Source organism: Canis aureus, chromosome 10 (genome assembly GCF_053574225.1).
Source record: "Canis aureus isolate CA01 chromosome 10, VMU_Caureus_v.1.0, whole genome shotgun sequence".
Classification (NCBI taxonomy): Eukaryota; Metazoa; Chordata; class Mammalia; order Carnivora; family Canidae; genus Canis; species Canis aureus.
Window position 1 is genome coordinate 18,833,893 of NC_135620.1, and position 21,174 is coordinate 18,855,066.

A 21,174-nucleotide genomic window follows, 5' to 3' on the forward strand; every position below is an offset into this window, starting at 1 on the left:
GCTCACAGACATTTTATTGTTTGTTGACACATGTAGGTCTAATAAAGACCGCTCAACATATAAACTGCTTAACTCTGCAAAACCACAATTTGCCTGCCTTTCAGAAAGGGAAAGGAAATGAAAATAAGGAATAAGAGAATAAAAGTGGGGGATTACAGGATAATTCCATGGTAAGTTAAAAGAAAAATGAAGGAGACTGGCAGAAATAAAAAGGACTAACCCATGTAATGTGCTGGTATTTATGATAAAATTAATAAAGAAATTTATAGCCTCTTGGCTCAAAATCCAAAGGAAAATTTAACTTGATAGGTATTATAACCATCTAATTAAAAGACAAACATTTATTAGGGTGACCTATATAATTTTATGGTCCCCAACGGCATGGAATATTTCTATTTTATTATCATTTTTTTTACAGTCAAGTAAGTAATATGATACTTAATAAATATTTCTCATTCTTGAGAAGTTAAAATTAATGGAGAGGACAGTTCAAATGTGGATGCTTAACAACACAATGTTTTACAATAACCCATGAACAGGACTACTCTGTCAGCTATAGGCAGTAAGACTCGAGGAGCAATGTGCTTGTTTGAACAACCTTGTAGTTCCCACAAGTGGTTGGCTCTGCTGGGGACTATACTGAGAAGGGATGAAAAATACAAAATCAAATTTTGGTCACTATGCTCAAATTTTAATCCTAACAGTTGTTTTCTTGAATTTGGGTGACCTTAACATATGCCAGAAACGCCAGCTTTTTCATTTTTGGGAGAAACATCCTTGTAAAAGTTTGTTTCTTCATTCTGGTTTCTGATGTTCATGGCAAAGATGCAATATTGCTGTAACTAATCTATAATGTGTCTAAAATCTTCTCAAACACAAACAGAAAAGACTATATATGTAAAGTGAAGACTACCAGTATCTTATAGTTTTCTTTAAAAATAATACAAAAGAAACTATATGTATATACTCTATGTATACAAAAGAACCTTAAAGCTATAAACACGTATTTATTTAATATTCAAGGTTTCAGAGTGGAATTTTGTAGATCATCTTGATAAGTTTAAAATAAGAAAATGTCGACAGATTTTACTTCTTTACTTACATTTAAAATCCTCTCAGTATTCTTAGGCATCAATAATCTTAACAACATATTTTTAGGGTAGTAAATCCCAAACCTAATCCATATCAAGTATGTCTTAAAGATTTTTAAAATGTCAGCACCAATTTTTTTTTTATTTAAAATGACTCACTTTTTAAAAAAATCTAAGTACCAACTCTAGTTTCTTCCTAAGCAACAGTACCCACAAAATTATGGTTGAAGTTTGTCAGGGACATTTTCAACAATATGTAACAGTTAAGTATTTATCTGCTAGGAAACATGCACATCTACATATTAACATCCTAGCTTATAACCACTGTTCTAAGAGATAATTTATCTTATTATTTTACACTGATATATTTTTAACATATTAAATACATTCATATTCATGTTCTAATCATAAAGCTATCAATCACATAAATACTGTAAGATTGAGAATTGAATAGTTACCTCTTCCATCCACAGTGATACCTACTCCACTACTACAAAGACCATGGAATTCAGCTAGAAGATCAAAAAAATACATAAATTAAAATCTACCTCTCCATACACATGTAACTTACATCACTCCAGAAGTACCATGAAGAAAAATTACTAGTAATAATTTTTTAAATGAAAAAATTATTATTTTCTAGCACATAGAAATATAGCACATATTGTAATAATTCCAAAATCACAGATAAACATAAAAATAAAAACTACTAAGTTATTATCACTCTGAACATAGCTAATATATTAATAAATGTTACAAATACTTTCTATGTATGGAAACTAAAAAAAACTCCAAATTGTATTGTAGAGAGTGCTTTTTCATTATTTTCTCTCAATAACAAAATTATAGTAGACAATACTTAGTCTAACAGTATTTACCATGTATCTGGTATTATTCTAGCATTTTACCTCTAATAATTTATTTACTCCTCCCAATATTAAAAAGTAGATATATTTTTTATTGAAGTGTAGGTTACACACAATGTTCCATTAGTTTTAGGTGTACAACATTACAACTGGACAATTTGATATGTTCTGTTGTGCTCACCACAAGTGTAGCTACCATTCCTCAGCACACAACATGGTAACAGTACCACTGACTGTACTCCCTATGCTCTACCTTTCATCCCTGTGACTTATTGATTCCATAACTGGAAGCCTAAACCTTCTACTCCCCTTCACTCATTTGGCCTATCCTTCCACCCCCTTGCAACCATTAGTTTGTTCTCTGTATTTATGAGTCTGCTTTTGACTTTATGAGTTTGCTTTGTTTTGATTTTTAGATTCTACATGCAAATGAAATCATATGGTATCTCTCTTTGTCTTACTTCACTAAGCATCATACCTTCTAGGTTCATCCTAGCCGCCACAAATGGTAAGATCTCATTCTTTTTCATAGCTGAGTAATATTCACAAACTAGATACCATTATCTCCCCTCTTTGACACCTGAAAAAATTGGGTCAGAGATGGAAATGATTTGCCTAGATCACAGAGGTTTAAGAGGGGAGCAGGGTAGGATCCTCTGCACTTTGTCATATACATTTATGTTAATATTCCATTTAAATATAGACTAGTATTTTTTTCTGTTATGTAGATGTACCACATTTATTCAAGCCATGTCTTAATGATGAGATCAGGTTTGTCCAACTTTTAGCAATTATAATAAATAATGTGAAATTCTATTTTATCACTAGGTTAATCTCTTGAAAGTAAAACTGCTCAGAATTTATGCCTCTCTTTAAGGCTTCTGCTAGTTCTCCTCTTTTTACATGTCCCCAGGTTAGCCTTCTAGCAGTATGAGAGAGTACTCATATGGGCAAAAGCAAGCATCTAAACTTTACCAATCTAATAAAAATGATACTTTGTTTTAATTTTTTTTAACTTTAGCACATTCTATCACGTGGTTCTCTACCATTGGCATTTGTTTTTTTGTGAAATCTTGTTTGTGCATAGTGTACTTTTTTCTATAGATGATCTCAACTTTCCTTACCAATTAATGTAAATTCCTTACAAATTAAGAAACACATTTTTCCAATTTATATGTGTATTTTAATGTTGGCTTTCTGCTCTGAGAGTCCTTTATTATTACAAAATAACAAATAGTTAATATATTCTAACTAAAAGAGGATTATTTTGTAAGTCTAGTGCAGGGAGCTAATTCCACATCTTTTTTTCCTAATATTTATCAACAATATTCAATACTTCAATCTTTCCTTACCGATATCTTTATTGTATCCTACATTCCCATTTATTGTCACATCTGTTTCTAGATTCCAGATTTTATTAGTTTACTCCTCTTTTTTTATCTAGTCTTGTTACCAATTTCTATACTTCTTTTGTATATGCATAATTGACTTAAATATTTTTAGGGCACAATTCCCTACATTAACTCTTCTTGTTTTTTTAAAAAAGAAGTTCCTCCCTTCTAGAGAACTCTGATGCTTTGCTAACATTTGAACAATCCACTTAGGATTCTCAAAAGAATTACAAGCCATTTCCCCTTGCTAAAATCCCTTTCTTCCACCTTCTATCTGGAATGTTCTTATTCTTTTTTTTCAAAACCAAACTGAGCAGTCACCCACCCCCACCCCTGGCCCCGTGGAGTCCCTCCCAACTTCCCAAAACCACTTACTGCTCCTTCCTCTTCATGTTCTCCCAGTTCTCTGTTTCTGTCCTTTGTAAGGCACTAACCAGTATAAACTACTAAACTGTAGTTTATGTTTTTGCCTGTCTATACTTCCAACTATTCTTAACTTCAAAAAAAAAAGAGATTGCATTTATTGTTGAATCCCTATTGTACTTACACAAATTCAGTACAGATTTTGTAAAAATATAGATAACTACGAGTCACAGAATAGTCAAAGAATTAGACCATGTAATATGCATGTATTTGTGAATAAATCAGTAAAAGTGTTTATTACTTGCTGGAACTACTGACAGACTATAGACTAAGACTATGCTGTGGAAGATGAAATATAAATAAATATAATCAGGCTCCTATGAATTTATTATAACCTTGAACGTATCAAGGAGATTTTATGCTATTCATCTTTAAAGTGATATGAAAGATCAAAAACAGTGAGGCTAAGGCATCCATGTTTAATTGTAATCTGTTGTAACAATCCTAATTAGGTCAGCGAATACATTCTTCTATTCCCTGTATGTACTTTGCCCAGAGATCATAGGTAAATACAGGCCAAATCTCCTCATTCTATGCCTCACATACCAACACAAATTTTGATTTCTTCAACTGAAAACAGAGCTTATGTCCTCTTTGGCCAGATACCTAATGTTACCTTTCTAGATTCTTCACCAGATGTGAAACTGGCCAATGACACTACCTGAATTTTTAGCAGGGCAGGGCTGGCAGGGCTCTCCAAAACCGTAGTCTGGATTGGCACAGCAGCATTCAGACTTGGTCACCGCACCAGGGAAAGGACGGACACACACTCCCTTCTTGATCCCACCGTAGCATGTACTGCGCATGTGAGTATCTAAAAGGAGATAAAAGAACAATGATTTGAAATGTTGATGGAGATAAAGAGATTTCAAAGCTGAGGGCTTCTTTTCACCTAAGTAGCTACTAGATGGGAAACTTCTAGAGGGCACCTGCCACTTCTCTTCTTCTTTCACTGGCTATCCTATACTCAAAATGACACGTGTTATTTCCACTGAATTTCTCAGGAACAATGAAGTGCAGGATGGTAAACAACCTTGAGAGGACACTACTTGGAGAAATTTCTTACTTCAACTTTCTGAGTTAGAAGGCTTTTCTTGCCAAGCCCCAGTTGACTACTGTGACTGGGTCTTAATCTCAGACCCACAAAAAACCCAGGTGTAAAAATTAAAGCCACTGCTGTGTGTCCTCAGTGTTGTGTTTAGTGGCTCTACAGACATAATCTTGTTAAACATTCTGATCACCAACTCCATAGGACAGTGATCATTATCCATATTTTAGAGATGAGGAAGACAAGATTTGGAGGGATTCTGTAAGTAGCTCCAGTCCTAGACTACTCACTGCTCAAGCTGGAGTTTATACTCAGGCTACATGACTTCCAACGCTCTTCCTGTTCCTGTTGTGTCATGCTATGTCCCGAAGAAGCATACACTACTTAGGCTCTTGCTCTGAATTCTCATAAAATATGCTACAACTTTATGAGACAGTAAATGGTGAACTATGAAAAACGAAGATCACCAGAGAGGCCAGAGAAGCAGCATGATTTTTAAACAGTATGCTGACATAGTTATTCACAACTTGTTGGAAATAACTTCATCTACTTATTATAGAGAGTAACCTACTGAGTCACCTACTGCTTATGATCTGGTGATGTTTCTCATTAAAATAGTGAGATTTACAGCTACACCAGAAAATGAGATGTGTGAATGCTCACATGGAAGAGGACATGAGATTTACCACAACCACCCTAGAGAGAGGACATGTTGTCCCCTTCTGCTTCTGCTGAGATGAAGTCTGGCAAAGTCAGCTCCGAGTTATGTGTAAGAGTAGGACTTGACTCAAAGACAAATATGCACGAATAGAAGAACATAGTTTAGGATTCACAATATGATTTTTATGAGTTCCTAGGATGACATCTATCACCTCAGAAAGCATCAAAGAACAGTTAAATTTATTTCTGTGTTCATGTTGAGAACATGATCTTCATACAATTTTTAAAAGCAAGTTGATAAAAAGCTATGGTACTCACTGGAAGAGTGAGACACATTGTATACTGGTATGGGTTACAGATTAACAAAGTTGTTTAGAATACCCAACAGGAGAAGGTCCATGGAAGAGAAAGTAATGTAACATATGTGTAGGTTTTGGGAACATGAATTGTCCTGGGTTCTGGTCCCTATGGGATGGATCTTAAAATATTTAACACATTTCTCATCCATTAAATAAGGACAGAATTTATATCATAAATGAGAGTTGTTTGTGAAGCACAAAGCGCAGTATGTGAAACACATAGGAAATACCCAAAAAACATGATGACTACTTTATTTCTCTCTTCTATTTTTCATGAGGACAGTCAACCTTTAACTGTTCAAAGGCACCAGATTGGAATCTTAGTTCATTTTAACTAAGACACTGCTCATAGGTGGACAAAGGAAGAGGCACTGAAAGCACCATCACATAAATATTTTGGTGCGGGCCTGGACCTAAACACTGCTGAGCTGTTATCTTTTCTGTGCTATCAAATTTCTCCATGACTTTTCTTAAAGAATAGAATTTTTAAAGGATTTTCTCAGGTTCTACAACTGCTGGTAAAGTATGCATAGATGCAAAATGTTAATTTTATTCTTCTTTCTTGAGTGTCAACTTTTCTTTATTGCTTAAAGTAGCAACTCCAAGACATCTATGCCCTAGAGGTGAGGCCACTCTTCTAGTTTAATAAAACAATAATAACTGCAATAGCTAATTTATTGGGCATGTTAAATTCCAGACACTGTTCAGAGCTTTGTATAAATAAATCTAATACTAACTTATTTAATTCTCAAAAAACTAATGAGGAAAGGAGGCAAAGAAAAGTAATGTACCTTGCCCAAGTCCACAGAGTTATTAAGGACCATAACTAGGATAAAGAAAATTAACCTTTCAGCTAACAGAAGTGTCCAACAGTGTTGATAATGATATCAAAATACTCTTAAGCTAATGTAGGAAAAAAGGAAACTTAAGCTGAATTCCCAAGGGGCTAAATATCAAATAACGAGGTGAATTTTGAGACTACATCCTGAAGGAAGTGGATATGGAAAATCACTTGTCAGGTCCTAAAAACCCTCCCAATATAGACGACATCATTTGAAACAGTGACAATTAAGAGAGGACTTTTTGAGGAGGAATTTTTTTTTTTGTCAAGAGATAGATTATGCGTTCATGAGTTCGGGGTGCTTCCATCCTCACCACTGGTCCCAAGAGAACTTTCCAGGGAGCAGGTGAAGAGCTTTGTGCCCGGCTCTGCCTGGGATTCCTACAGGCAGAAGTGAGTGGCTGTAATTCCTACTGGAGGAGCAAGTGACATCCACCTCTATTCATAAGGTTAACAGGGCAAAGGACGGCATGCCACTTGGATTAGGCATGGGCCACATGAAGAGAGGGTCCTAGGGACACCTGGGTAGCTCAATGGTTGAGCATCTGCCTTTGACTCCGAGCGTGATCCTGGGGTCCTGGGATCAAGTCCCACATCGAGCTCCTCGTGGGGAGCCTGCTTCTCCCTCTTGCTTATGTCTCTGCCTTTCTTTCTGTACCTCTCATGAATAAATAATAAAATCTTAAAAAAAAAAAGAGAGAGAGAGGGTCCTAAAGCAATGGCATGGAGGTGAGACAATCAGAGAGAGCCTCTGAAATGGATTGCTAAAAGACCAGAGAGTGGGCCAGGAGGGCCCCCAGGAGAAAAAGGCAGTGTCTGCATCTCAGGAAGGGCAGCTGAATGCTTCCAGAGGAACTATGAAAGGAAGGGATGCTTTAAACACTGGGGAAGCCCAGAAACCTTGAAGCTATCCTAGGAAAGTCACCAGTGCTTCTGTCTTCTCACCCTTCTCACCCTTCCTCCTGCACTTTGATCCTTGTGGAATCAGAAAATATCTTGCTCAAGAATGTCTGAGCTCGCAAGAGAAGCTGTAACTTCAAGTCAGGTTTAGAATATTATTATATGGTACCAGGCATTCTAATTTATTAATTTAGATTGTTTTCATTACATAGATTTAAGAATAGTAAAGTTAGGGGATCCCTGTGTGGCTCAGCGGTTTAGCGCCTGCCTTTGGCCCAGGGTGTGATCCTGGAGACCAGGATCAAATCCCACATCGGGCTCCTTGCATGAGGCCTGCTTCTCCCTCTCCTTGCCTGTGTCTCTGCTTCTTTCCCTCTCTCTGTGTCTCTCATGAATAAATAAATAAAATCTTAAAAAAAAAAAAGAATAGTAAAGTTATAGGGTTGCCTGGTTTTTCTTCTTTACTTATTGGGTAAATAGCTTCTACTGAATAAATTTAAAGATACATTTTAAAAGGACGGAAGAGACTAAATATAGTTGCCTTTTCTTTCTGTCCTGCCTATGTGTCATGCTTCTTCAACATACTAGTTACAGTAATAGTTTAATAATAGTAATAGTAATAGTTTCTGAAGATAAAAACTAACATCTCAGTGTCTAAGGAAACAAAAGTACACAAAAGATAAATCTAAAATTGAAGCACTAATCCTAACAATAATTCATAGTAGTGATTCATCTCTAACTTTAAGAATCAACACATCTCAAAGACATCACTAAAGGCAGAAGAGATGAAAAAAAATCTAGCATGTTATGGGAATAGCAATATATAATTTTAGACACAGAACAAATGGTGTTTTCAAAAACTTTAATTGACCACAACTGTGAAAACCTGAAGGCTTTCCAACAATGTCTGATACCTTTTCAGTATGTGGATGAGAAAATGCAGATTTGTGTTTGAAACACGGAATTTCTTATAACTACTCCTAGATTGGTTGCTTAACGGAAAAATAATTTCTTCCTCCAAAACTGGTTTTTGTACTCATCATAGATTTCAACAGAATCATCTAGGTAAAGGAAGGGGGAAAGTGCATTCATTAAAGTCAGTGAAAATAGCTCTCGTAAGCAGGAAGGAGGTACATTCTTCTGGCTGCTGTATTTAAAATACCTCTGAACCAAGTGCTGACAATCTTGTAAGCTGAAATAAATCCTAGACTGGAGACAGTGGATGAACTTAAGTGGACAGATTATTTCCATCTGCTGTTGCTTTTTTCCCCCTCCCCCTTCTTTCAGGACCCAAATGTTTTGGTTGTCATAGAGAAAAGTATTATCATCTATATCTAAGAAAGAATTTCATTTCTCTCACCTATGCTCTTTTTTTTTTTTTTTTTTCACCTATGCTCTTAAAGCAATGAGTTTGCAGGCCTTTTACTGAGTCACCTGAAAAACAGAGGGTGCACAATGGCTAATGCACCCTACGGGTCCTATGAAAGCCCACTGGAGAAATAAGTGAATTAAGCTTTTACAACTAACTCATTCTGCTGGTGTCATTAGGACATTATGGTTGGGTTCTGAAATGCTAATGACATTTGTGATTTGTCTGCCTCTTTAAAGCTGATGCCTACTAACCCTGGTTTGCATCGAACCCATTTGGGAAGAGCACCCTCTTAAAAACAGTGAAGTTATAGGGAACTGTTTATTTTTTTTAGTTTATTTTTTATTTTTTATTTTTTATTTATTTTTTTATTTTTTGGGGAACGGTTTAGAATAAAATATATATTCTCTCTCATACTCTTCCGTTTCTATAGTTAGCTACACAGTGATGAGAAAAAAAAACTATGTGAAAACATTTCTACCTTCTGATATAAGTCCAAGTTCTACAGTAGAAGTTACTTACATTTTACAGTGTGTTTGAGTAAAAACAGGGTTTATCCCCATTTCATATCTTATTTGTTTAAAATTACAAAATCTAAATCTATTGTTACGTAAAGACTCAGTCAGCTAACATTATCAAGTACTTTGATTTGAGGATACCTTTTCTTTTCCAACACTTCTGACTTGCATCTTATCAGAGCCTTCTGCAAGGAACTTGCTGGGCTCACTGTACATTTTTTTTAAACCATTTTACTGAGGTGTAATTTACATACCTAAGAATTTACCCATTTAAGGAATATAATTCAATAGTTCTTTAAAAATATATTCACAGATACATATACCCATCACCACAACTGGTTTTAGAACATTTCACTATCTCAAAAATGCCTTTAGCCCTTAACCTCTTTGGCACCCTTACCCTCTCTTCTCTAAGCAACAATAATCTGCTGTGTTTCTGTATGTTTGTTTGCTTTGGATATTTCATATGAATGGAATCATATGCTACCTGGGATTTTGTGAGTGGCTCCTTTCACCAAGCATAATGTTTTCAAGGCTCATTCATATTTGCGCATTTATCAATACTTACTTCCTTTTTATGGCTGAATAGTTCTCCATGGTACGGATCTGTCTTTGTTTTTCCAAGATCACTTGGACACTGGGGACATTACAGAATGGTTCACTTACCCACACACACACGTCCATCTACACCCACAGCCAGACCTGGGGGACAGTCACAGCGGAAGGACCCTTCATTGTTGATGCAGTGCCCATTCATGCATATTCCCGGGGTCTGGCATTCATCAACATCTGCCCAGAGAGAAGCACAACCCAGGCCATTACTGGGTAAATTTAATATTATTACAGAGTTCATCTGTTGTCACCACTCTAGACTGTCAACCTTTTGTTTTCCATTGTATAATTTGTGGAAGGACACACAGATGTGATAACAAATCTTTTATCTAGATACAACTCTTTCAAACACATTTTCAGAGGGAATGACTGAAACCTTACCGATTAGGGGGAAAAAAGAGCCTCACACACTCATTTTTCATTATTTATCTGCCAATTTCATTTAATATTAAACTATACTTAATTCAAGTTAATTAAATGAAACCCATTCTTAAAACTAAGGTAAATGTTTGTCATTACCTTTTATTTACACTTACATAAAATTCAAATAAAGAGAGATGCTGTTTGAATATTAAGTTGATTCTTTCATAGTAACAAAATAGGGGACCATCTCTCTCCCTCTCTCTTTTTTTAAAAAAAGATTTATTCATTTATTTTAGAGAAAGAGTGAGCAAGGGTGTGGGGAGAGAGGAGTAGAGGGAGAGGGAGAGAGAATCTCAAGCAGACTCCCCGCTGAGTGTTGAGCGCAGAGCTCAATGTGGGGCTCGATCTCACCACCCTGATATCATGACTTGGGCTGAAATCAAGAGTCAGACTCTCAACTGACTGAGACACCCAGGGGCCCCATGGGGCATCTGACCTAATTTTCAACCTGCTCGAATTTAATCAAATATAACCCAACAATGAATGGCTTCCCTGAAAGGCAAAAATAGTCTTCAACACAGGCCACCAAATCACGAACATTTTAAGATTTGCAGATTATAGTATCTATAGTAAGGAAATAAATTAAAAAATTCCAAGACAACAGAAACTGTTGAGGTCATATTTACATGTGTATGTAAGTTTCTTAGGCAATGCTAAAATAAAGTTACATGCTGTAATGTAACACTACACCCTGGAACATAACACAAAATTCAAATCCTGTCTTAAATCCAAGTCAGCTAACCTTGAGACATCTCAGTCATAAGTTGAAATAAAAAAACTACATTTTTATTGAATAGTATATTCCCCTTTCTCGAATAGTCAAGACACTATTTTTTATTCAGAAACACAAAAATCAGTCTTGATCTTTCTCTTTTCAACTCTCTTTCTCTTGGAATTTCATTGCAATTACAGGAATTGGCTATAAGTATTACTTGGTATTCAGATAAGTTTGTGCAATTGAAGGTAGAAAGGATTCAAAGAGTTGATTTCATCTAAAAGGAGAAAACTGAAAAAAAAAAGCAAAATTTGCTCCATCTTACTAAATTCTAATTGTGAGTATAAACTAGATATAATCTTATTCATTTCCAAGAGGCACTTCTTTTGCTTACTAAAATTATTGCTAGAGCTTAGTCTTTAAAATGGCTTCATAAATAAAACTGACAGGAACATTCAAATTATTTCTTCAGTTAGTCGATACAAGATTTTTAGATAATGATATAATGATTTTTAGATTAGTTTATGGAAAATATGTAATAACAAAACAAGTAATGAATGATAGTGGAAAATCTAGTTCTCAGAGCACAGAAATAAAAACCTTTCAAGATTTTTTCTTCCTCTTTTTTATTTAGGCAAAGAGTACAGAGAAATTACTTCTACATTGTCTCTTCCTGACTTGCTAGAACCAATCTGTCATTCCCTTAATTTTTCCTACACCATTATTATTTTTGTAAAGATATTACTGTTCCCTAGACCACAATGTGTGTTTTTCTAGGAAGCTTTAGACACCTGCCTTACTGAATTAGAAAGAGATGTGAATAATATGAAATCCACATGAAGAAACTGAAGTAATTCTTGCATGATTCATTCAAATAAAAAAGATGGTTTCAATCATGGTTACTTTCCTATCTCAAAGCCATACATACCAGTACAGTAACGCCCATTTGGAGCCAAGACAAATCCTGGTTTGCAGATGCACTTGAAGCTACCATCTTCATTAATGCACATCCCATTCAAACACATGTTGGTAGTTGTACATTCATCATGATCTGCAGGAGAGCAGAATGACTTACACCATGGCCTTGGGGGAACTGGTTCCCTCTCCTTCCACAAATAACCACCAATCATATTCCACTACATAAATGAACCATGTGCTCATTGATTTTTTTTTCTAATGTGAATGCCAAAAAAGTGAGAGCAAAGAGGGTGGAGAATGTGAAGGACCTTTAGTACAAGGGAATATATATAAAGGAAAAAAATTAAGTAAATGTTGTGCTTAGTTGTTATTAAAGCCACATGAAAAGAGCCTTACTTTGATTAGCAAAAATGCTTATATGATTTCAGGGGGGAGTTTCTTCCGTAAGGGAGAATACAGCAATGATAAATGTCAATGCAAGTGGAATGATCTGGACTTCCATTAGTGGGTGAAATACAATGTGTTGCTGTGTGAATAGAGTATTTCTGTGGGATGCCGGTATCTACTTCACTGCCAGACATCACCAGGACCTCAAATTTAGAGATTTGTTTATCACATATGCCAAACATTTCTATATTCCCCCAGACTAGAGGTCAGGAGGAGACCTTTTCTAATCTGTTGGTGTTGTAATGGCAAAATGTAAAATTCTGTAGGTGCTAAAACTACCACCAAGAAAAACCACTACTTATAATTAAACATATACCACACAGAAAATTTCCAGAAGCAGGAAATTATTCATTGTTATAACATTTCTAAACAATCCATCCTTTGACTTTGTTTTGTGTTAAATGCATTTGTATTTTACTTAAGTCATCTAAAGTATTCTTATATGTGTGTTGCGTAAGCTTTCATAGAAATAGTATATACGGTTCTAAATAAAAATGTATATCCTTTAAAAATCTTTTGCAAGGGGGCAGGCAATTTCCATACCAACACAGTTTTTTCCATCTGTAGTTAATTCAAAGCCAGCGTTGCAAATGCACTGGAAACTTCCATCTGTGTTCACACACCGGCCGTTTTTACAAAGAACCCCATTCTGGATGCACTCATCAATATCTGGGACAATGAAAAATGGCCAAATATTATTCTTTTACAATAACCACAGATAAAAACAGTAAGATAATAAATGTGATGTTCAATATTCAATTTTTTACATGTAATATCTAAGATCATGTTGCTTCTTTAGACAAACTTCCATCTGTCACCAGATTTTTTTTTTTTTTTTATAGTCTTGACTTGTAGCAGCTGAAGAGGAAAAGAAAGAGAAAAATGGGATGGGGTGTGCTGGGAGGCTAGATGAGGGTGGACAGTGCAGTACAAAGACTGGTGCAAATATTTTGGACACACTGTTCGAAGATATCTAAAGCTATTGAGTAAGAACACAATAACTTCAAACTACCTGGGTTAAGAGCAACATGATGAAGACTGCTAGGCAAGCTTAGCCAAGCAACTAGTCATGGGTGAGTAGGAAATGAAAAAGAAGATAAGCAGAGTCATCTACAGAAAGAATTCTGCAATGAATTAGCAGTGAGAGAGTGTGGAGGATGGTGGACGGGGAGTATGGCAACAAAACTGTGAATCAAGATGAGGCCTGACTTGGTGTTGGAGTATATGTGAGGTTCAAAGAAAACAGTAGTTGAAAACGCCTATAAATCTTAAGCTCCGTTAATCAGAGAGCAGGAAGGCTACCGATGTTACTTGGAGAAAGGAAGCGGTGTTCTAAGGAAGGAAGACAAACTGAATTTTCTGCAAAGTCCAATATCATGTTGCCAGGGTTATACATGCAAACAGTGTTCATGCATAAAGGAAGCACATCTGAGGGGAGTATAAAATAAATCTGTAGTAATGCAACAGCACTTACTTCATTCCACGTCTTATTTTAATAAATTTACTTTTAACCTCAACAGCCCGGGTCACTATATTTCATGGAACATTTTCATATGTGAACACAAACTGCCTTACCAATGCATGCTTGCTTAGTAGGAGTCCTCTGGAATCCAGCATGACATTTACAATAATAGGATCCAGGTGTGTTAACACAATCTCCATTAGTGCAGGGATTTGATGTGCATTCGTCAACATCTGTGAGCAGCAAAAGAAACCATTACAGACTTCACTCCATTCCTAGAAATGTTTGTTTAAAGTACATTTAGGCCTCCCAAATTTGAGAGAAGGCCAGTCAGTGGTAATAGTCTAAAGAGTGGAGTATTTATAAATGAATGAAAATTCCTCTCTTCAAATACAGAGGCCAGTCTAGAGATTTACAAAAATATTGCATATTGGAAAGCATAAAGGAATTTGCTTTAATCAAGAAATAATGATTTTTCATTTTGAAAAATGCACAGTGATTAAAAACTCTGAAACGATTTTTTTTAAGCTGACTCTGGAAACACACAGCCATGAGTTATAAAACGCTCTAACACTTATACATAGCAATCTGGGCAAGTTAACAGTCTCCTCAAAGCCTTGTACAGTATTGGAAACCCAAGAAAGATGTTCAAAGATATATATTTATAGGTTTATGCTGTCATTTTCATTAGTTTTAAAGAAAGAAATTGACAGATTGTGGAATTTCTTTATTATGTCCTCAATTAGGTATGTAACTATATATGCACTGAGGCTTGGTTGTTTGATATAACAGAAGGTGGAATAGAAAATGGAAATTAATTTAAACAAAGTCTATTACATTCAGCAGCCTTGGGTTTCTTTAGGATCTTACACAGGAAATTTTTGCATAAACCAAGTTCAATGCAAATACTAGCTCAGATCCTAAATGTGAGAAACATTACTGTTTTTCATTCAAGCTCTCCTAAGGCTTGATTAAATGCAAACCCATCGCAGAATTCAGGGACTTTAAGACCAAATGGCGGACTGAACAGTTTGGACTGCTCAGAGTCCAGACAAATTACACATGCCAGAGTCAGAAAAAGTTAAATTCATCTTCTCTCAGCAATGCCCACTAAATATAATTTTAAATGCTAGTAAATTGAAAACTTTGCTGGCTGGTGAGGGCATAATGACTTGCCATTTCATATACATGTAGAAGCTATTAACATATACAATTTCAGCTAAATTGGAGAGCACAACAATCAAATGAATTCACAGGTTTACCATTTTAATAAACAGATTACTGCTTTCACAGATGTTCTTAAAAAAGGAACTGTAATCTATCAAACTCACCAACCTCATTTATATAAACATTCAGACTAAATGCAATTAAGCCCTCTCTGGTAAAGGAGGGGAACAAAAAAATCTCATAGCAAATTAAATCAAAACAACAGAGAATAACAGGATTAAATGCTTTTTCAATTCATCCAAGGGCGCCTTCAGCCCATTAAGATTAACTTACATTTAAACTTTTGGTTGATAACATCAATTCTACTGAGCCAAAGGAATGAAGCAAAATGAGAAAAGACAGAGTTCAGAGCATTAGCAAGCATATAAAGTATACTTTGGACTTTCGAATAGTAATTATCACCTTGAGTTTGCAGTTGAAAATTACTTAAATTCTCTGGTAATATTGAAATGCAACAACTAAAAACATGTTTCAGAAGCTTGCTTGTAAAGCTGTTCACTGTAAAACTCAATTCTAGTGAAGAACATGACACCATGCACCCAACCCCCTCTCTTGAGGTAAACTTTCCAGGAAGGTTACTTTTCAGGGCCTTTTCCTTCCTTGAGAACCTGTTTCCAAGGCCTCTCAGTGCTAGGACAGCTCTGCTAATTATTTTGCCATTACAGTCATAATTCATTTCTATTTCCTTAGCCCCTTAGAGATCACACCAAGGGTGACAGAAAGATAGAGTAGTTCACTGACTTATTTCTTCTTTAGAAGTGAAAACACTCACCAAAAAACTATTAGTGCGTTTAAAATACATGACTTTCAAATCCCATTTGTTTTGGAGGATTACTGTAAGATTTTAAGTTGTAGACTAATCACAAATAACCACTGTCATGTTATGAAATGTACACTTCATGGCTCCTGATTCTGAGGTGTCACAGCCTAGTACTTCCAAATGATCACCTTTGTTTTGCCTTGTGTAGAGGAATGGGAGTACTTAAACATTACAGTCTGTGCACTTTAGTTTCTTCCTATCGGGACTGAATATTCTTAAGCAAAATTCACAGGATTTTTAAACTCCTAAAATAAGTGAAATAATTGAAAGAGGTTGATTATCAAAATGGTTACATTCTCAGATACTGTTGGGTGTTGGCGTAAGGATAGTATTCTTATAAAATGCTACTAATAATAGAAATCATAATAAAGAATAATAATACTTTTCAAGTATTTTATATTCCAATTTAGCCAACACTTAATTGGCAAGGGCTCTAAGATTACCTCTGGCCCAAAAGAAACAGGAATTATTTCTTACTATCCCAAAACAGAATGATGTGAATTGAGTCAAATCCTATTGCTAACAGTTGTTTGTCTTATGTAGACATAAAAGAGTTGCAGAAATACATTTGATAGCAGGAAAAGGAGAGAAAAACATGGTGAGTAAACAGAACATTTTTAGGTCTCAGGACTACTTCTTATAATAGCAAAAGGGATGTGATTTTATTTTCTTTCTCTGTGATCCTTTAATAGAGTTATTATCTTTTCACGTTATGACACTTCATCAGTATCTAACACAAGTTCCCAAACAGCAGGGGCAATTTGTTATTCCTCAAAACAGTACAAATTAGTTACCACTCTTATCTTGGGCTCCTATAAATTAAAACACTAGATAACTTATATCTTTTTAACTTTTTCTGATATCCTAACCTTATTATTTATAACCTCAAGCTTATACAGAGTACTGAATTAAAAATACTAAAAACTGGGGCATCTGGATGACTCCATCAATTAAAGCAACTGACTCTTGGTTTCAGCTAAGGTCGTGATCTCGGGGTCATGGGATTAAGCACCACATTAGGCTTCAGGCTTAGCTCAGAGTCAGCTTGAGACTCTCTCTCCCTTTCCTTCTGCCTCTCTCCCCTGTTCACTCACTCTCTCTTTCCCCCAACCTCTGAAATAAATAAATAAATCTAAATAAATAATAAATAAACCTAAACTTCATTTGGGTTTTAACTTTGCAGGACAGGAGGATGAGATCAATCTAGAATGCAACTGTTTGTAACACTGCTTGGGTAAAATACACAAATTTGAGATATATTAACACATTAACTGTACAGACATGCAATCCCAATGCTACTTTAGACAGTTTATGAAAGCATCCGTAGCAGCCCTTCTCACATGAGTTTCAGAAAAATAAGGACCTATTATTACCTTTGGACATTCACTTTATGTGATTAGCTCACATCCTCTGCATCTGGAGTTATACTACCTGTGCATCACCCTTGGAAAAATTGAAAAAATGGTTACTGAAATCACTTTCTGCAGGACTAAATTTGCTAAAGGAACCCTTGTTGAGGAAGCTGGTTGGAAGAATGACTCCAGAAACAAAATTTGTGATCCTTAAAGATAGTTCATTTTATATCAATGGTTCACAAAATCCCCCAGAGTACAGTTGTTTTATTAGGTAGAAAAAAGCACACGTGGATGCTTATATGAAATAAATGGTGGTCTTTGGCTATTTTGCAGAAAAGATTAAACTTTTGGCCTACTTTTATTTACTGGTTAGTGCACCATGAAGTGACATATGAATGCAAATATTAATAATAATAAAAGAATCAAATTTCAGTTTGATACACTGTAATTTTATATGTATGTATGAGAGAAGATATTTTATATATTGTATACTTATAATCATGTTTTCTGGTAGGAAAGTCAATTTCAAGTCACATAATAATAAATATATCCATATTTCATGGTATTCCACTCCCCACCCACCCCGGTCTATCACTTAAACAAACATCCAGTAGTATCAGATAAGCCAGGGCTGCTGCATAGGGTTATACCCTAAATAACCCTGGGGTGTGACATTTATACATAAATGTGACCATTATGTGAATGGTCCCTTTATAGTTGTGCAGTGCAAAACCTGTGTAACTGCAAGGATCGTGAGTTAAAGGTTACTTAATCGTTCTCAACTGTATGTAGTTTAGAATGATTAGTTTTTCCAAAACATATTTGGCTCACATTTTCCTTCATAATCATAGTACACTTAAAGCTTTTCAGTTTATCCTGGTAAAATTTGATACTCTCTGTTCCTGTTCATCTATATGACAGAAAACCGGAATCCAAATCAGGTATTTAGGGTTATGCTAATTACAAAGCATATACATTATCATTTGCTAAACTACTCCTAAACTAAAACTACTCTCAAGAGGTCATCAAAACCCTCTTCATCATAAAATCCAATAGCTTTCTCGGCCCTCATTATATTTGATTCTTCTGCCACATTTCATACTTGTCACTACTTTTCAAAGGGTATCCTTGCATAGCTTCAAAGACATAATACTTTCTGGAATTATTTTGCTATCTCATCAATGGTATCAGCAAATTTTCTTTAGTGGGACTCTGTCGCTGTGGCAGAGGGTTCTAGCCACAGTACTACTATTATTTTTCCACTCTTGCTGTGGTTCAGCCTGGGTGATAATACTCACCCTCAAAGTTCTAACAGCCACTTGTACATCACAGATGCCTTGATTTATAACTGCAGTTCTGAACACTTCTCTTAGCTTTAGACCTTTATAACGCAATGCCCTAGATACCTAACACTCAACATATCCCTCACCTGGGACATGTTGACTCCTCACCTATCTGGTCCCAATCTGCACCTTCCTCAGCATGGTAATGACCACCATATACCTAGTGCTGCTCAGCTAAGAAGGAAGGAGAAAGGGAGGCAGACACAGAAATCATAATATACAGGTCAGGAAAAACTGAGAGATTCATAAAGGGGGTTATTTGAGCAGGAGGTGTACACAGGAGACAGCTTGGAAATTAGCTTTGCTTCAGAAGACTTTCTTTTAAAATGATTTTCACTCTAATTTGTCTCTACAGTCTTAAAGCTATGAAAAAATGAAGGATTAAAGAATCATGAGCTTACCTATGCAGTCCCCGTTTGAATCCTGCTTATATCCCATGTTGCATTCACATCGGTAGCTAGACACAGTAGGTATGCAACGCCCATTTAAACAGAGATTAGCATGGTGCTTACAGATATCTATCGTCTGGTTCAGAATAGCTACAGAAAATCAAAGCAAAAATGGTATTTCAGCATTACAACATGCAGCACTTTTATTAAAGTTGAATTTTTAAAAGGTCTGTTCATTAGGTGTACATATCAAAGGTTCACATTATTCTCTATTTTATTAAAACTTGAATGTTGAGGATCCAAAAACAATTCCTGAGACACATGGTTGTAATGTGCATTTGTTAAGTTATACATCTGGAAACTCTGCCCATAATGATGTCTTTTCAAAATTTCAGCAATGTTCTACTGTACATTTGAATGCTTTCCATTTCTCTCTCTCCCTCTTTCTTTCTTTCTTTCTTTTCTTTCTTTCTTTCTTTCTTTCTTTCTTTCTTTCTTTCTTTCTTTCTTTCTTTCTTTCTTTCTTTCTTTCGTAACTGTGCTGAATATTCAGATATAGCAAATAGGCTATATGCCAAAAAGAATAAACATAACACTGTAGGACATCATTAAATATTATTAGCAAGAGCAGTTCTTACAAAAAGAACGAACTTAAATGTCAAGTACACCAATGCCAGTTCTGGCCTGAAGCCCAAGTTATTCAACAAAAAAAAAGGGTGAGGAAAAGAAAGATATTTCATTAAAATATTTGGATAGGCACAGAGCAAGACTTGTTCAGTTTATCTCAGTTGAGAAATGGTTCTGGAAAATAATTCAAGGGGTGTATGAATAGGGCAACTCCAAACAGCCAAATGAAATACACTGGAACCAAAAACATGCTCTTTAATGGCGTCATCTGGACTGGAGTATGACCATGCTCTCATCTTTATTTTCAAAGAGGGTCACTCTTCTTTTCTCCAATTTAGAAAGTTTATGGAACAGAAAAATAATATTTTCCTAAGAATTTTTTACTACTACTTTATATTTTAGAACCTGAAAGGGGTTTTAACACACACACACACTCACACACCTTTTGAAAAAAAATGTTAGGTATCATAATATCACTTAAGGCAGAAAACTAAAGAATCTACACAAAAAGCGAACACTCACTTAGTCCAGTGATTATGGGCCCCTGTCCCCCGGCCCCTACACCAGCTCCCCCAACTCCAGGTGAAAAGCCATTGCCTCCAGGGATGGGGATGAAGCCTGTCCCTCCTGGGCCATAGCCATTGCCACTTGGGGCAAAGCCATTCCCCCCAGTGCCTCCAGGTCTGGAACCAGCACTCCCTGGAATGCCTCCTATTGGAAGTCCATCCATGCAAAGTCTGCGATATTCCTCTAGAAGAAAAGAGAAGCCGGGTAAACACAGATGCATGGCCTTCTATATGATAAAAATCAATCTGTATACTGTAAGAACATTTTGGCTTATCTATATTATTTGATCTGATTAAGTAAGGAAGTAAGGTATTATATCTTGATCCAGGTTTTCAAGGCTAGCAGTTGCAGGAAAAGGTATAGATATATTTCAGGAAGAAAAAATGAAAATCTATTTGCCACATTTTATTTTTTTAAAAGATTTGATTCATTTACTTATGAGAGACACAGAGACAAAGAGAGGCAAGGTCACAGGCAGAGGGAGAAGCAGGCTGCATGCAGGGAGCCTGACATGGGACTCAATCCCGGGTCTCCAGGATCACATCCTGGGCTGAAGGTGGCGCTAAACCAATGAGCCACCAGGGCTGCCCCTATTTGCCATATTTTAACTAAGTTGCATAAGCAAAGACTTGTCTATATGTGCATTTTGATTTCATGTACCCAAGTGCCACTCGTAAAATTCTAGATGGAACTATGAATGCAAGAAATTTACTTAAGTGGATGAAAATTAAAGCACTCAGTAATTCATTCTGTAGATTTGGTTTTATTTGTAAAGTCCTCAGTATCATACCTATAGATTTTTC

At 35.8% G+C, this 21,174-nt stretch overlaps 1 protein-coding gene across 1 annotated transcript in view; it reads right to left on the bottom strand.

Moving 5' to 3' along the window:
- Nucleotides 1–21,174, bottom strand: part of FBN2 (fibrillin 2) — a 242,819-nt gene that overhangs the window by 89,877 nt on the left and 131,768 nt on the right. Inside the window, exons 10-17 of the mRNA XM_077911529.1 lie at nucleotides 20,327–20,554; nucleotides 19,190–19,327; nucleotides 14,157–14,276; nucleotides 13,125–13,250; nucleotides 12,145–12,267; nucleotides 10,133–10,255; nucleotides 4,433–4,585; nucleotides 1,550–1,603 (exon numbers count right to left, since the gene is read on the bottom strand). Coding sequence (XP_077767655.1) covers nucleotides 1,550–1,603; nucleotides 4,433–4,585; nucleotides 10,133–10,255; nucleotides 12,145–12,267; nucleotides 13,125–13,250; nucleotides 14,157–14,276; nucleotides 19,190–19,327; nucleotides 20,327–20,554 — 1,065 coding nt within the window. The remainder of the gene's footprint in view (nucleotides 1–1,549; nucleotides 1,604–4,432; nucleotides 4,586–10,132; nucleotides 10,256–12,144; nucleotides 12,268–13,124; nucleotides 13,251–14,156; nucleotides 14,277–19,189; nucleotides 19,328–20,326; nucleotides 20,555–21,174) is intronic.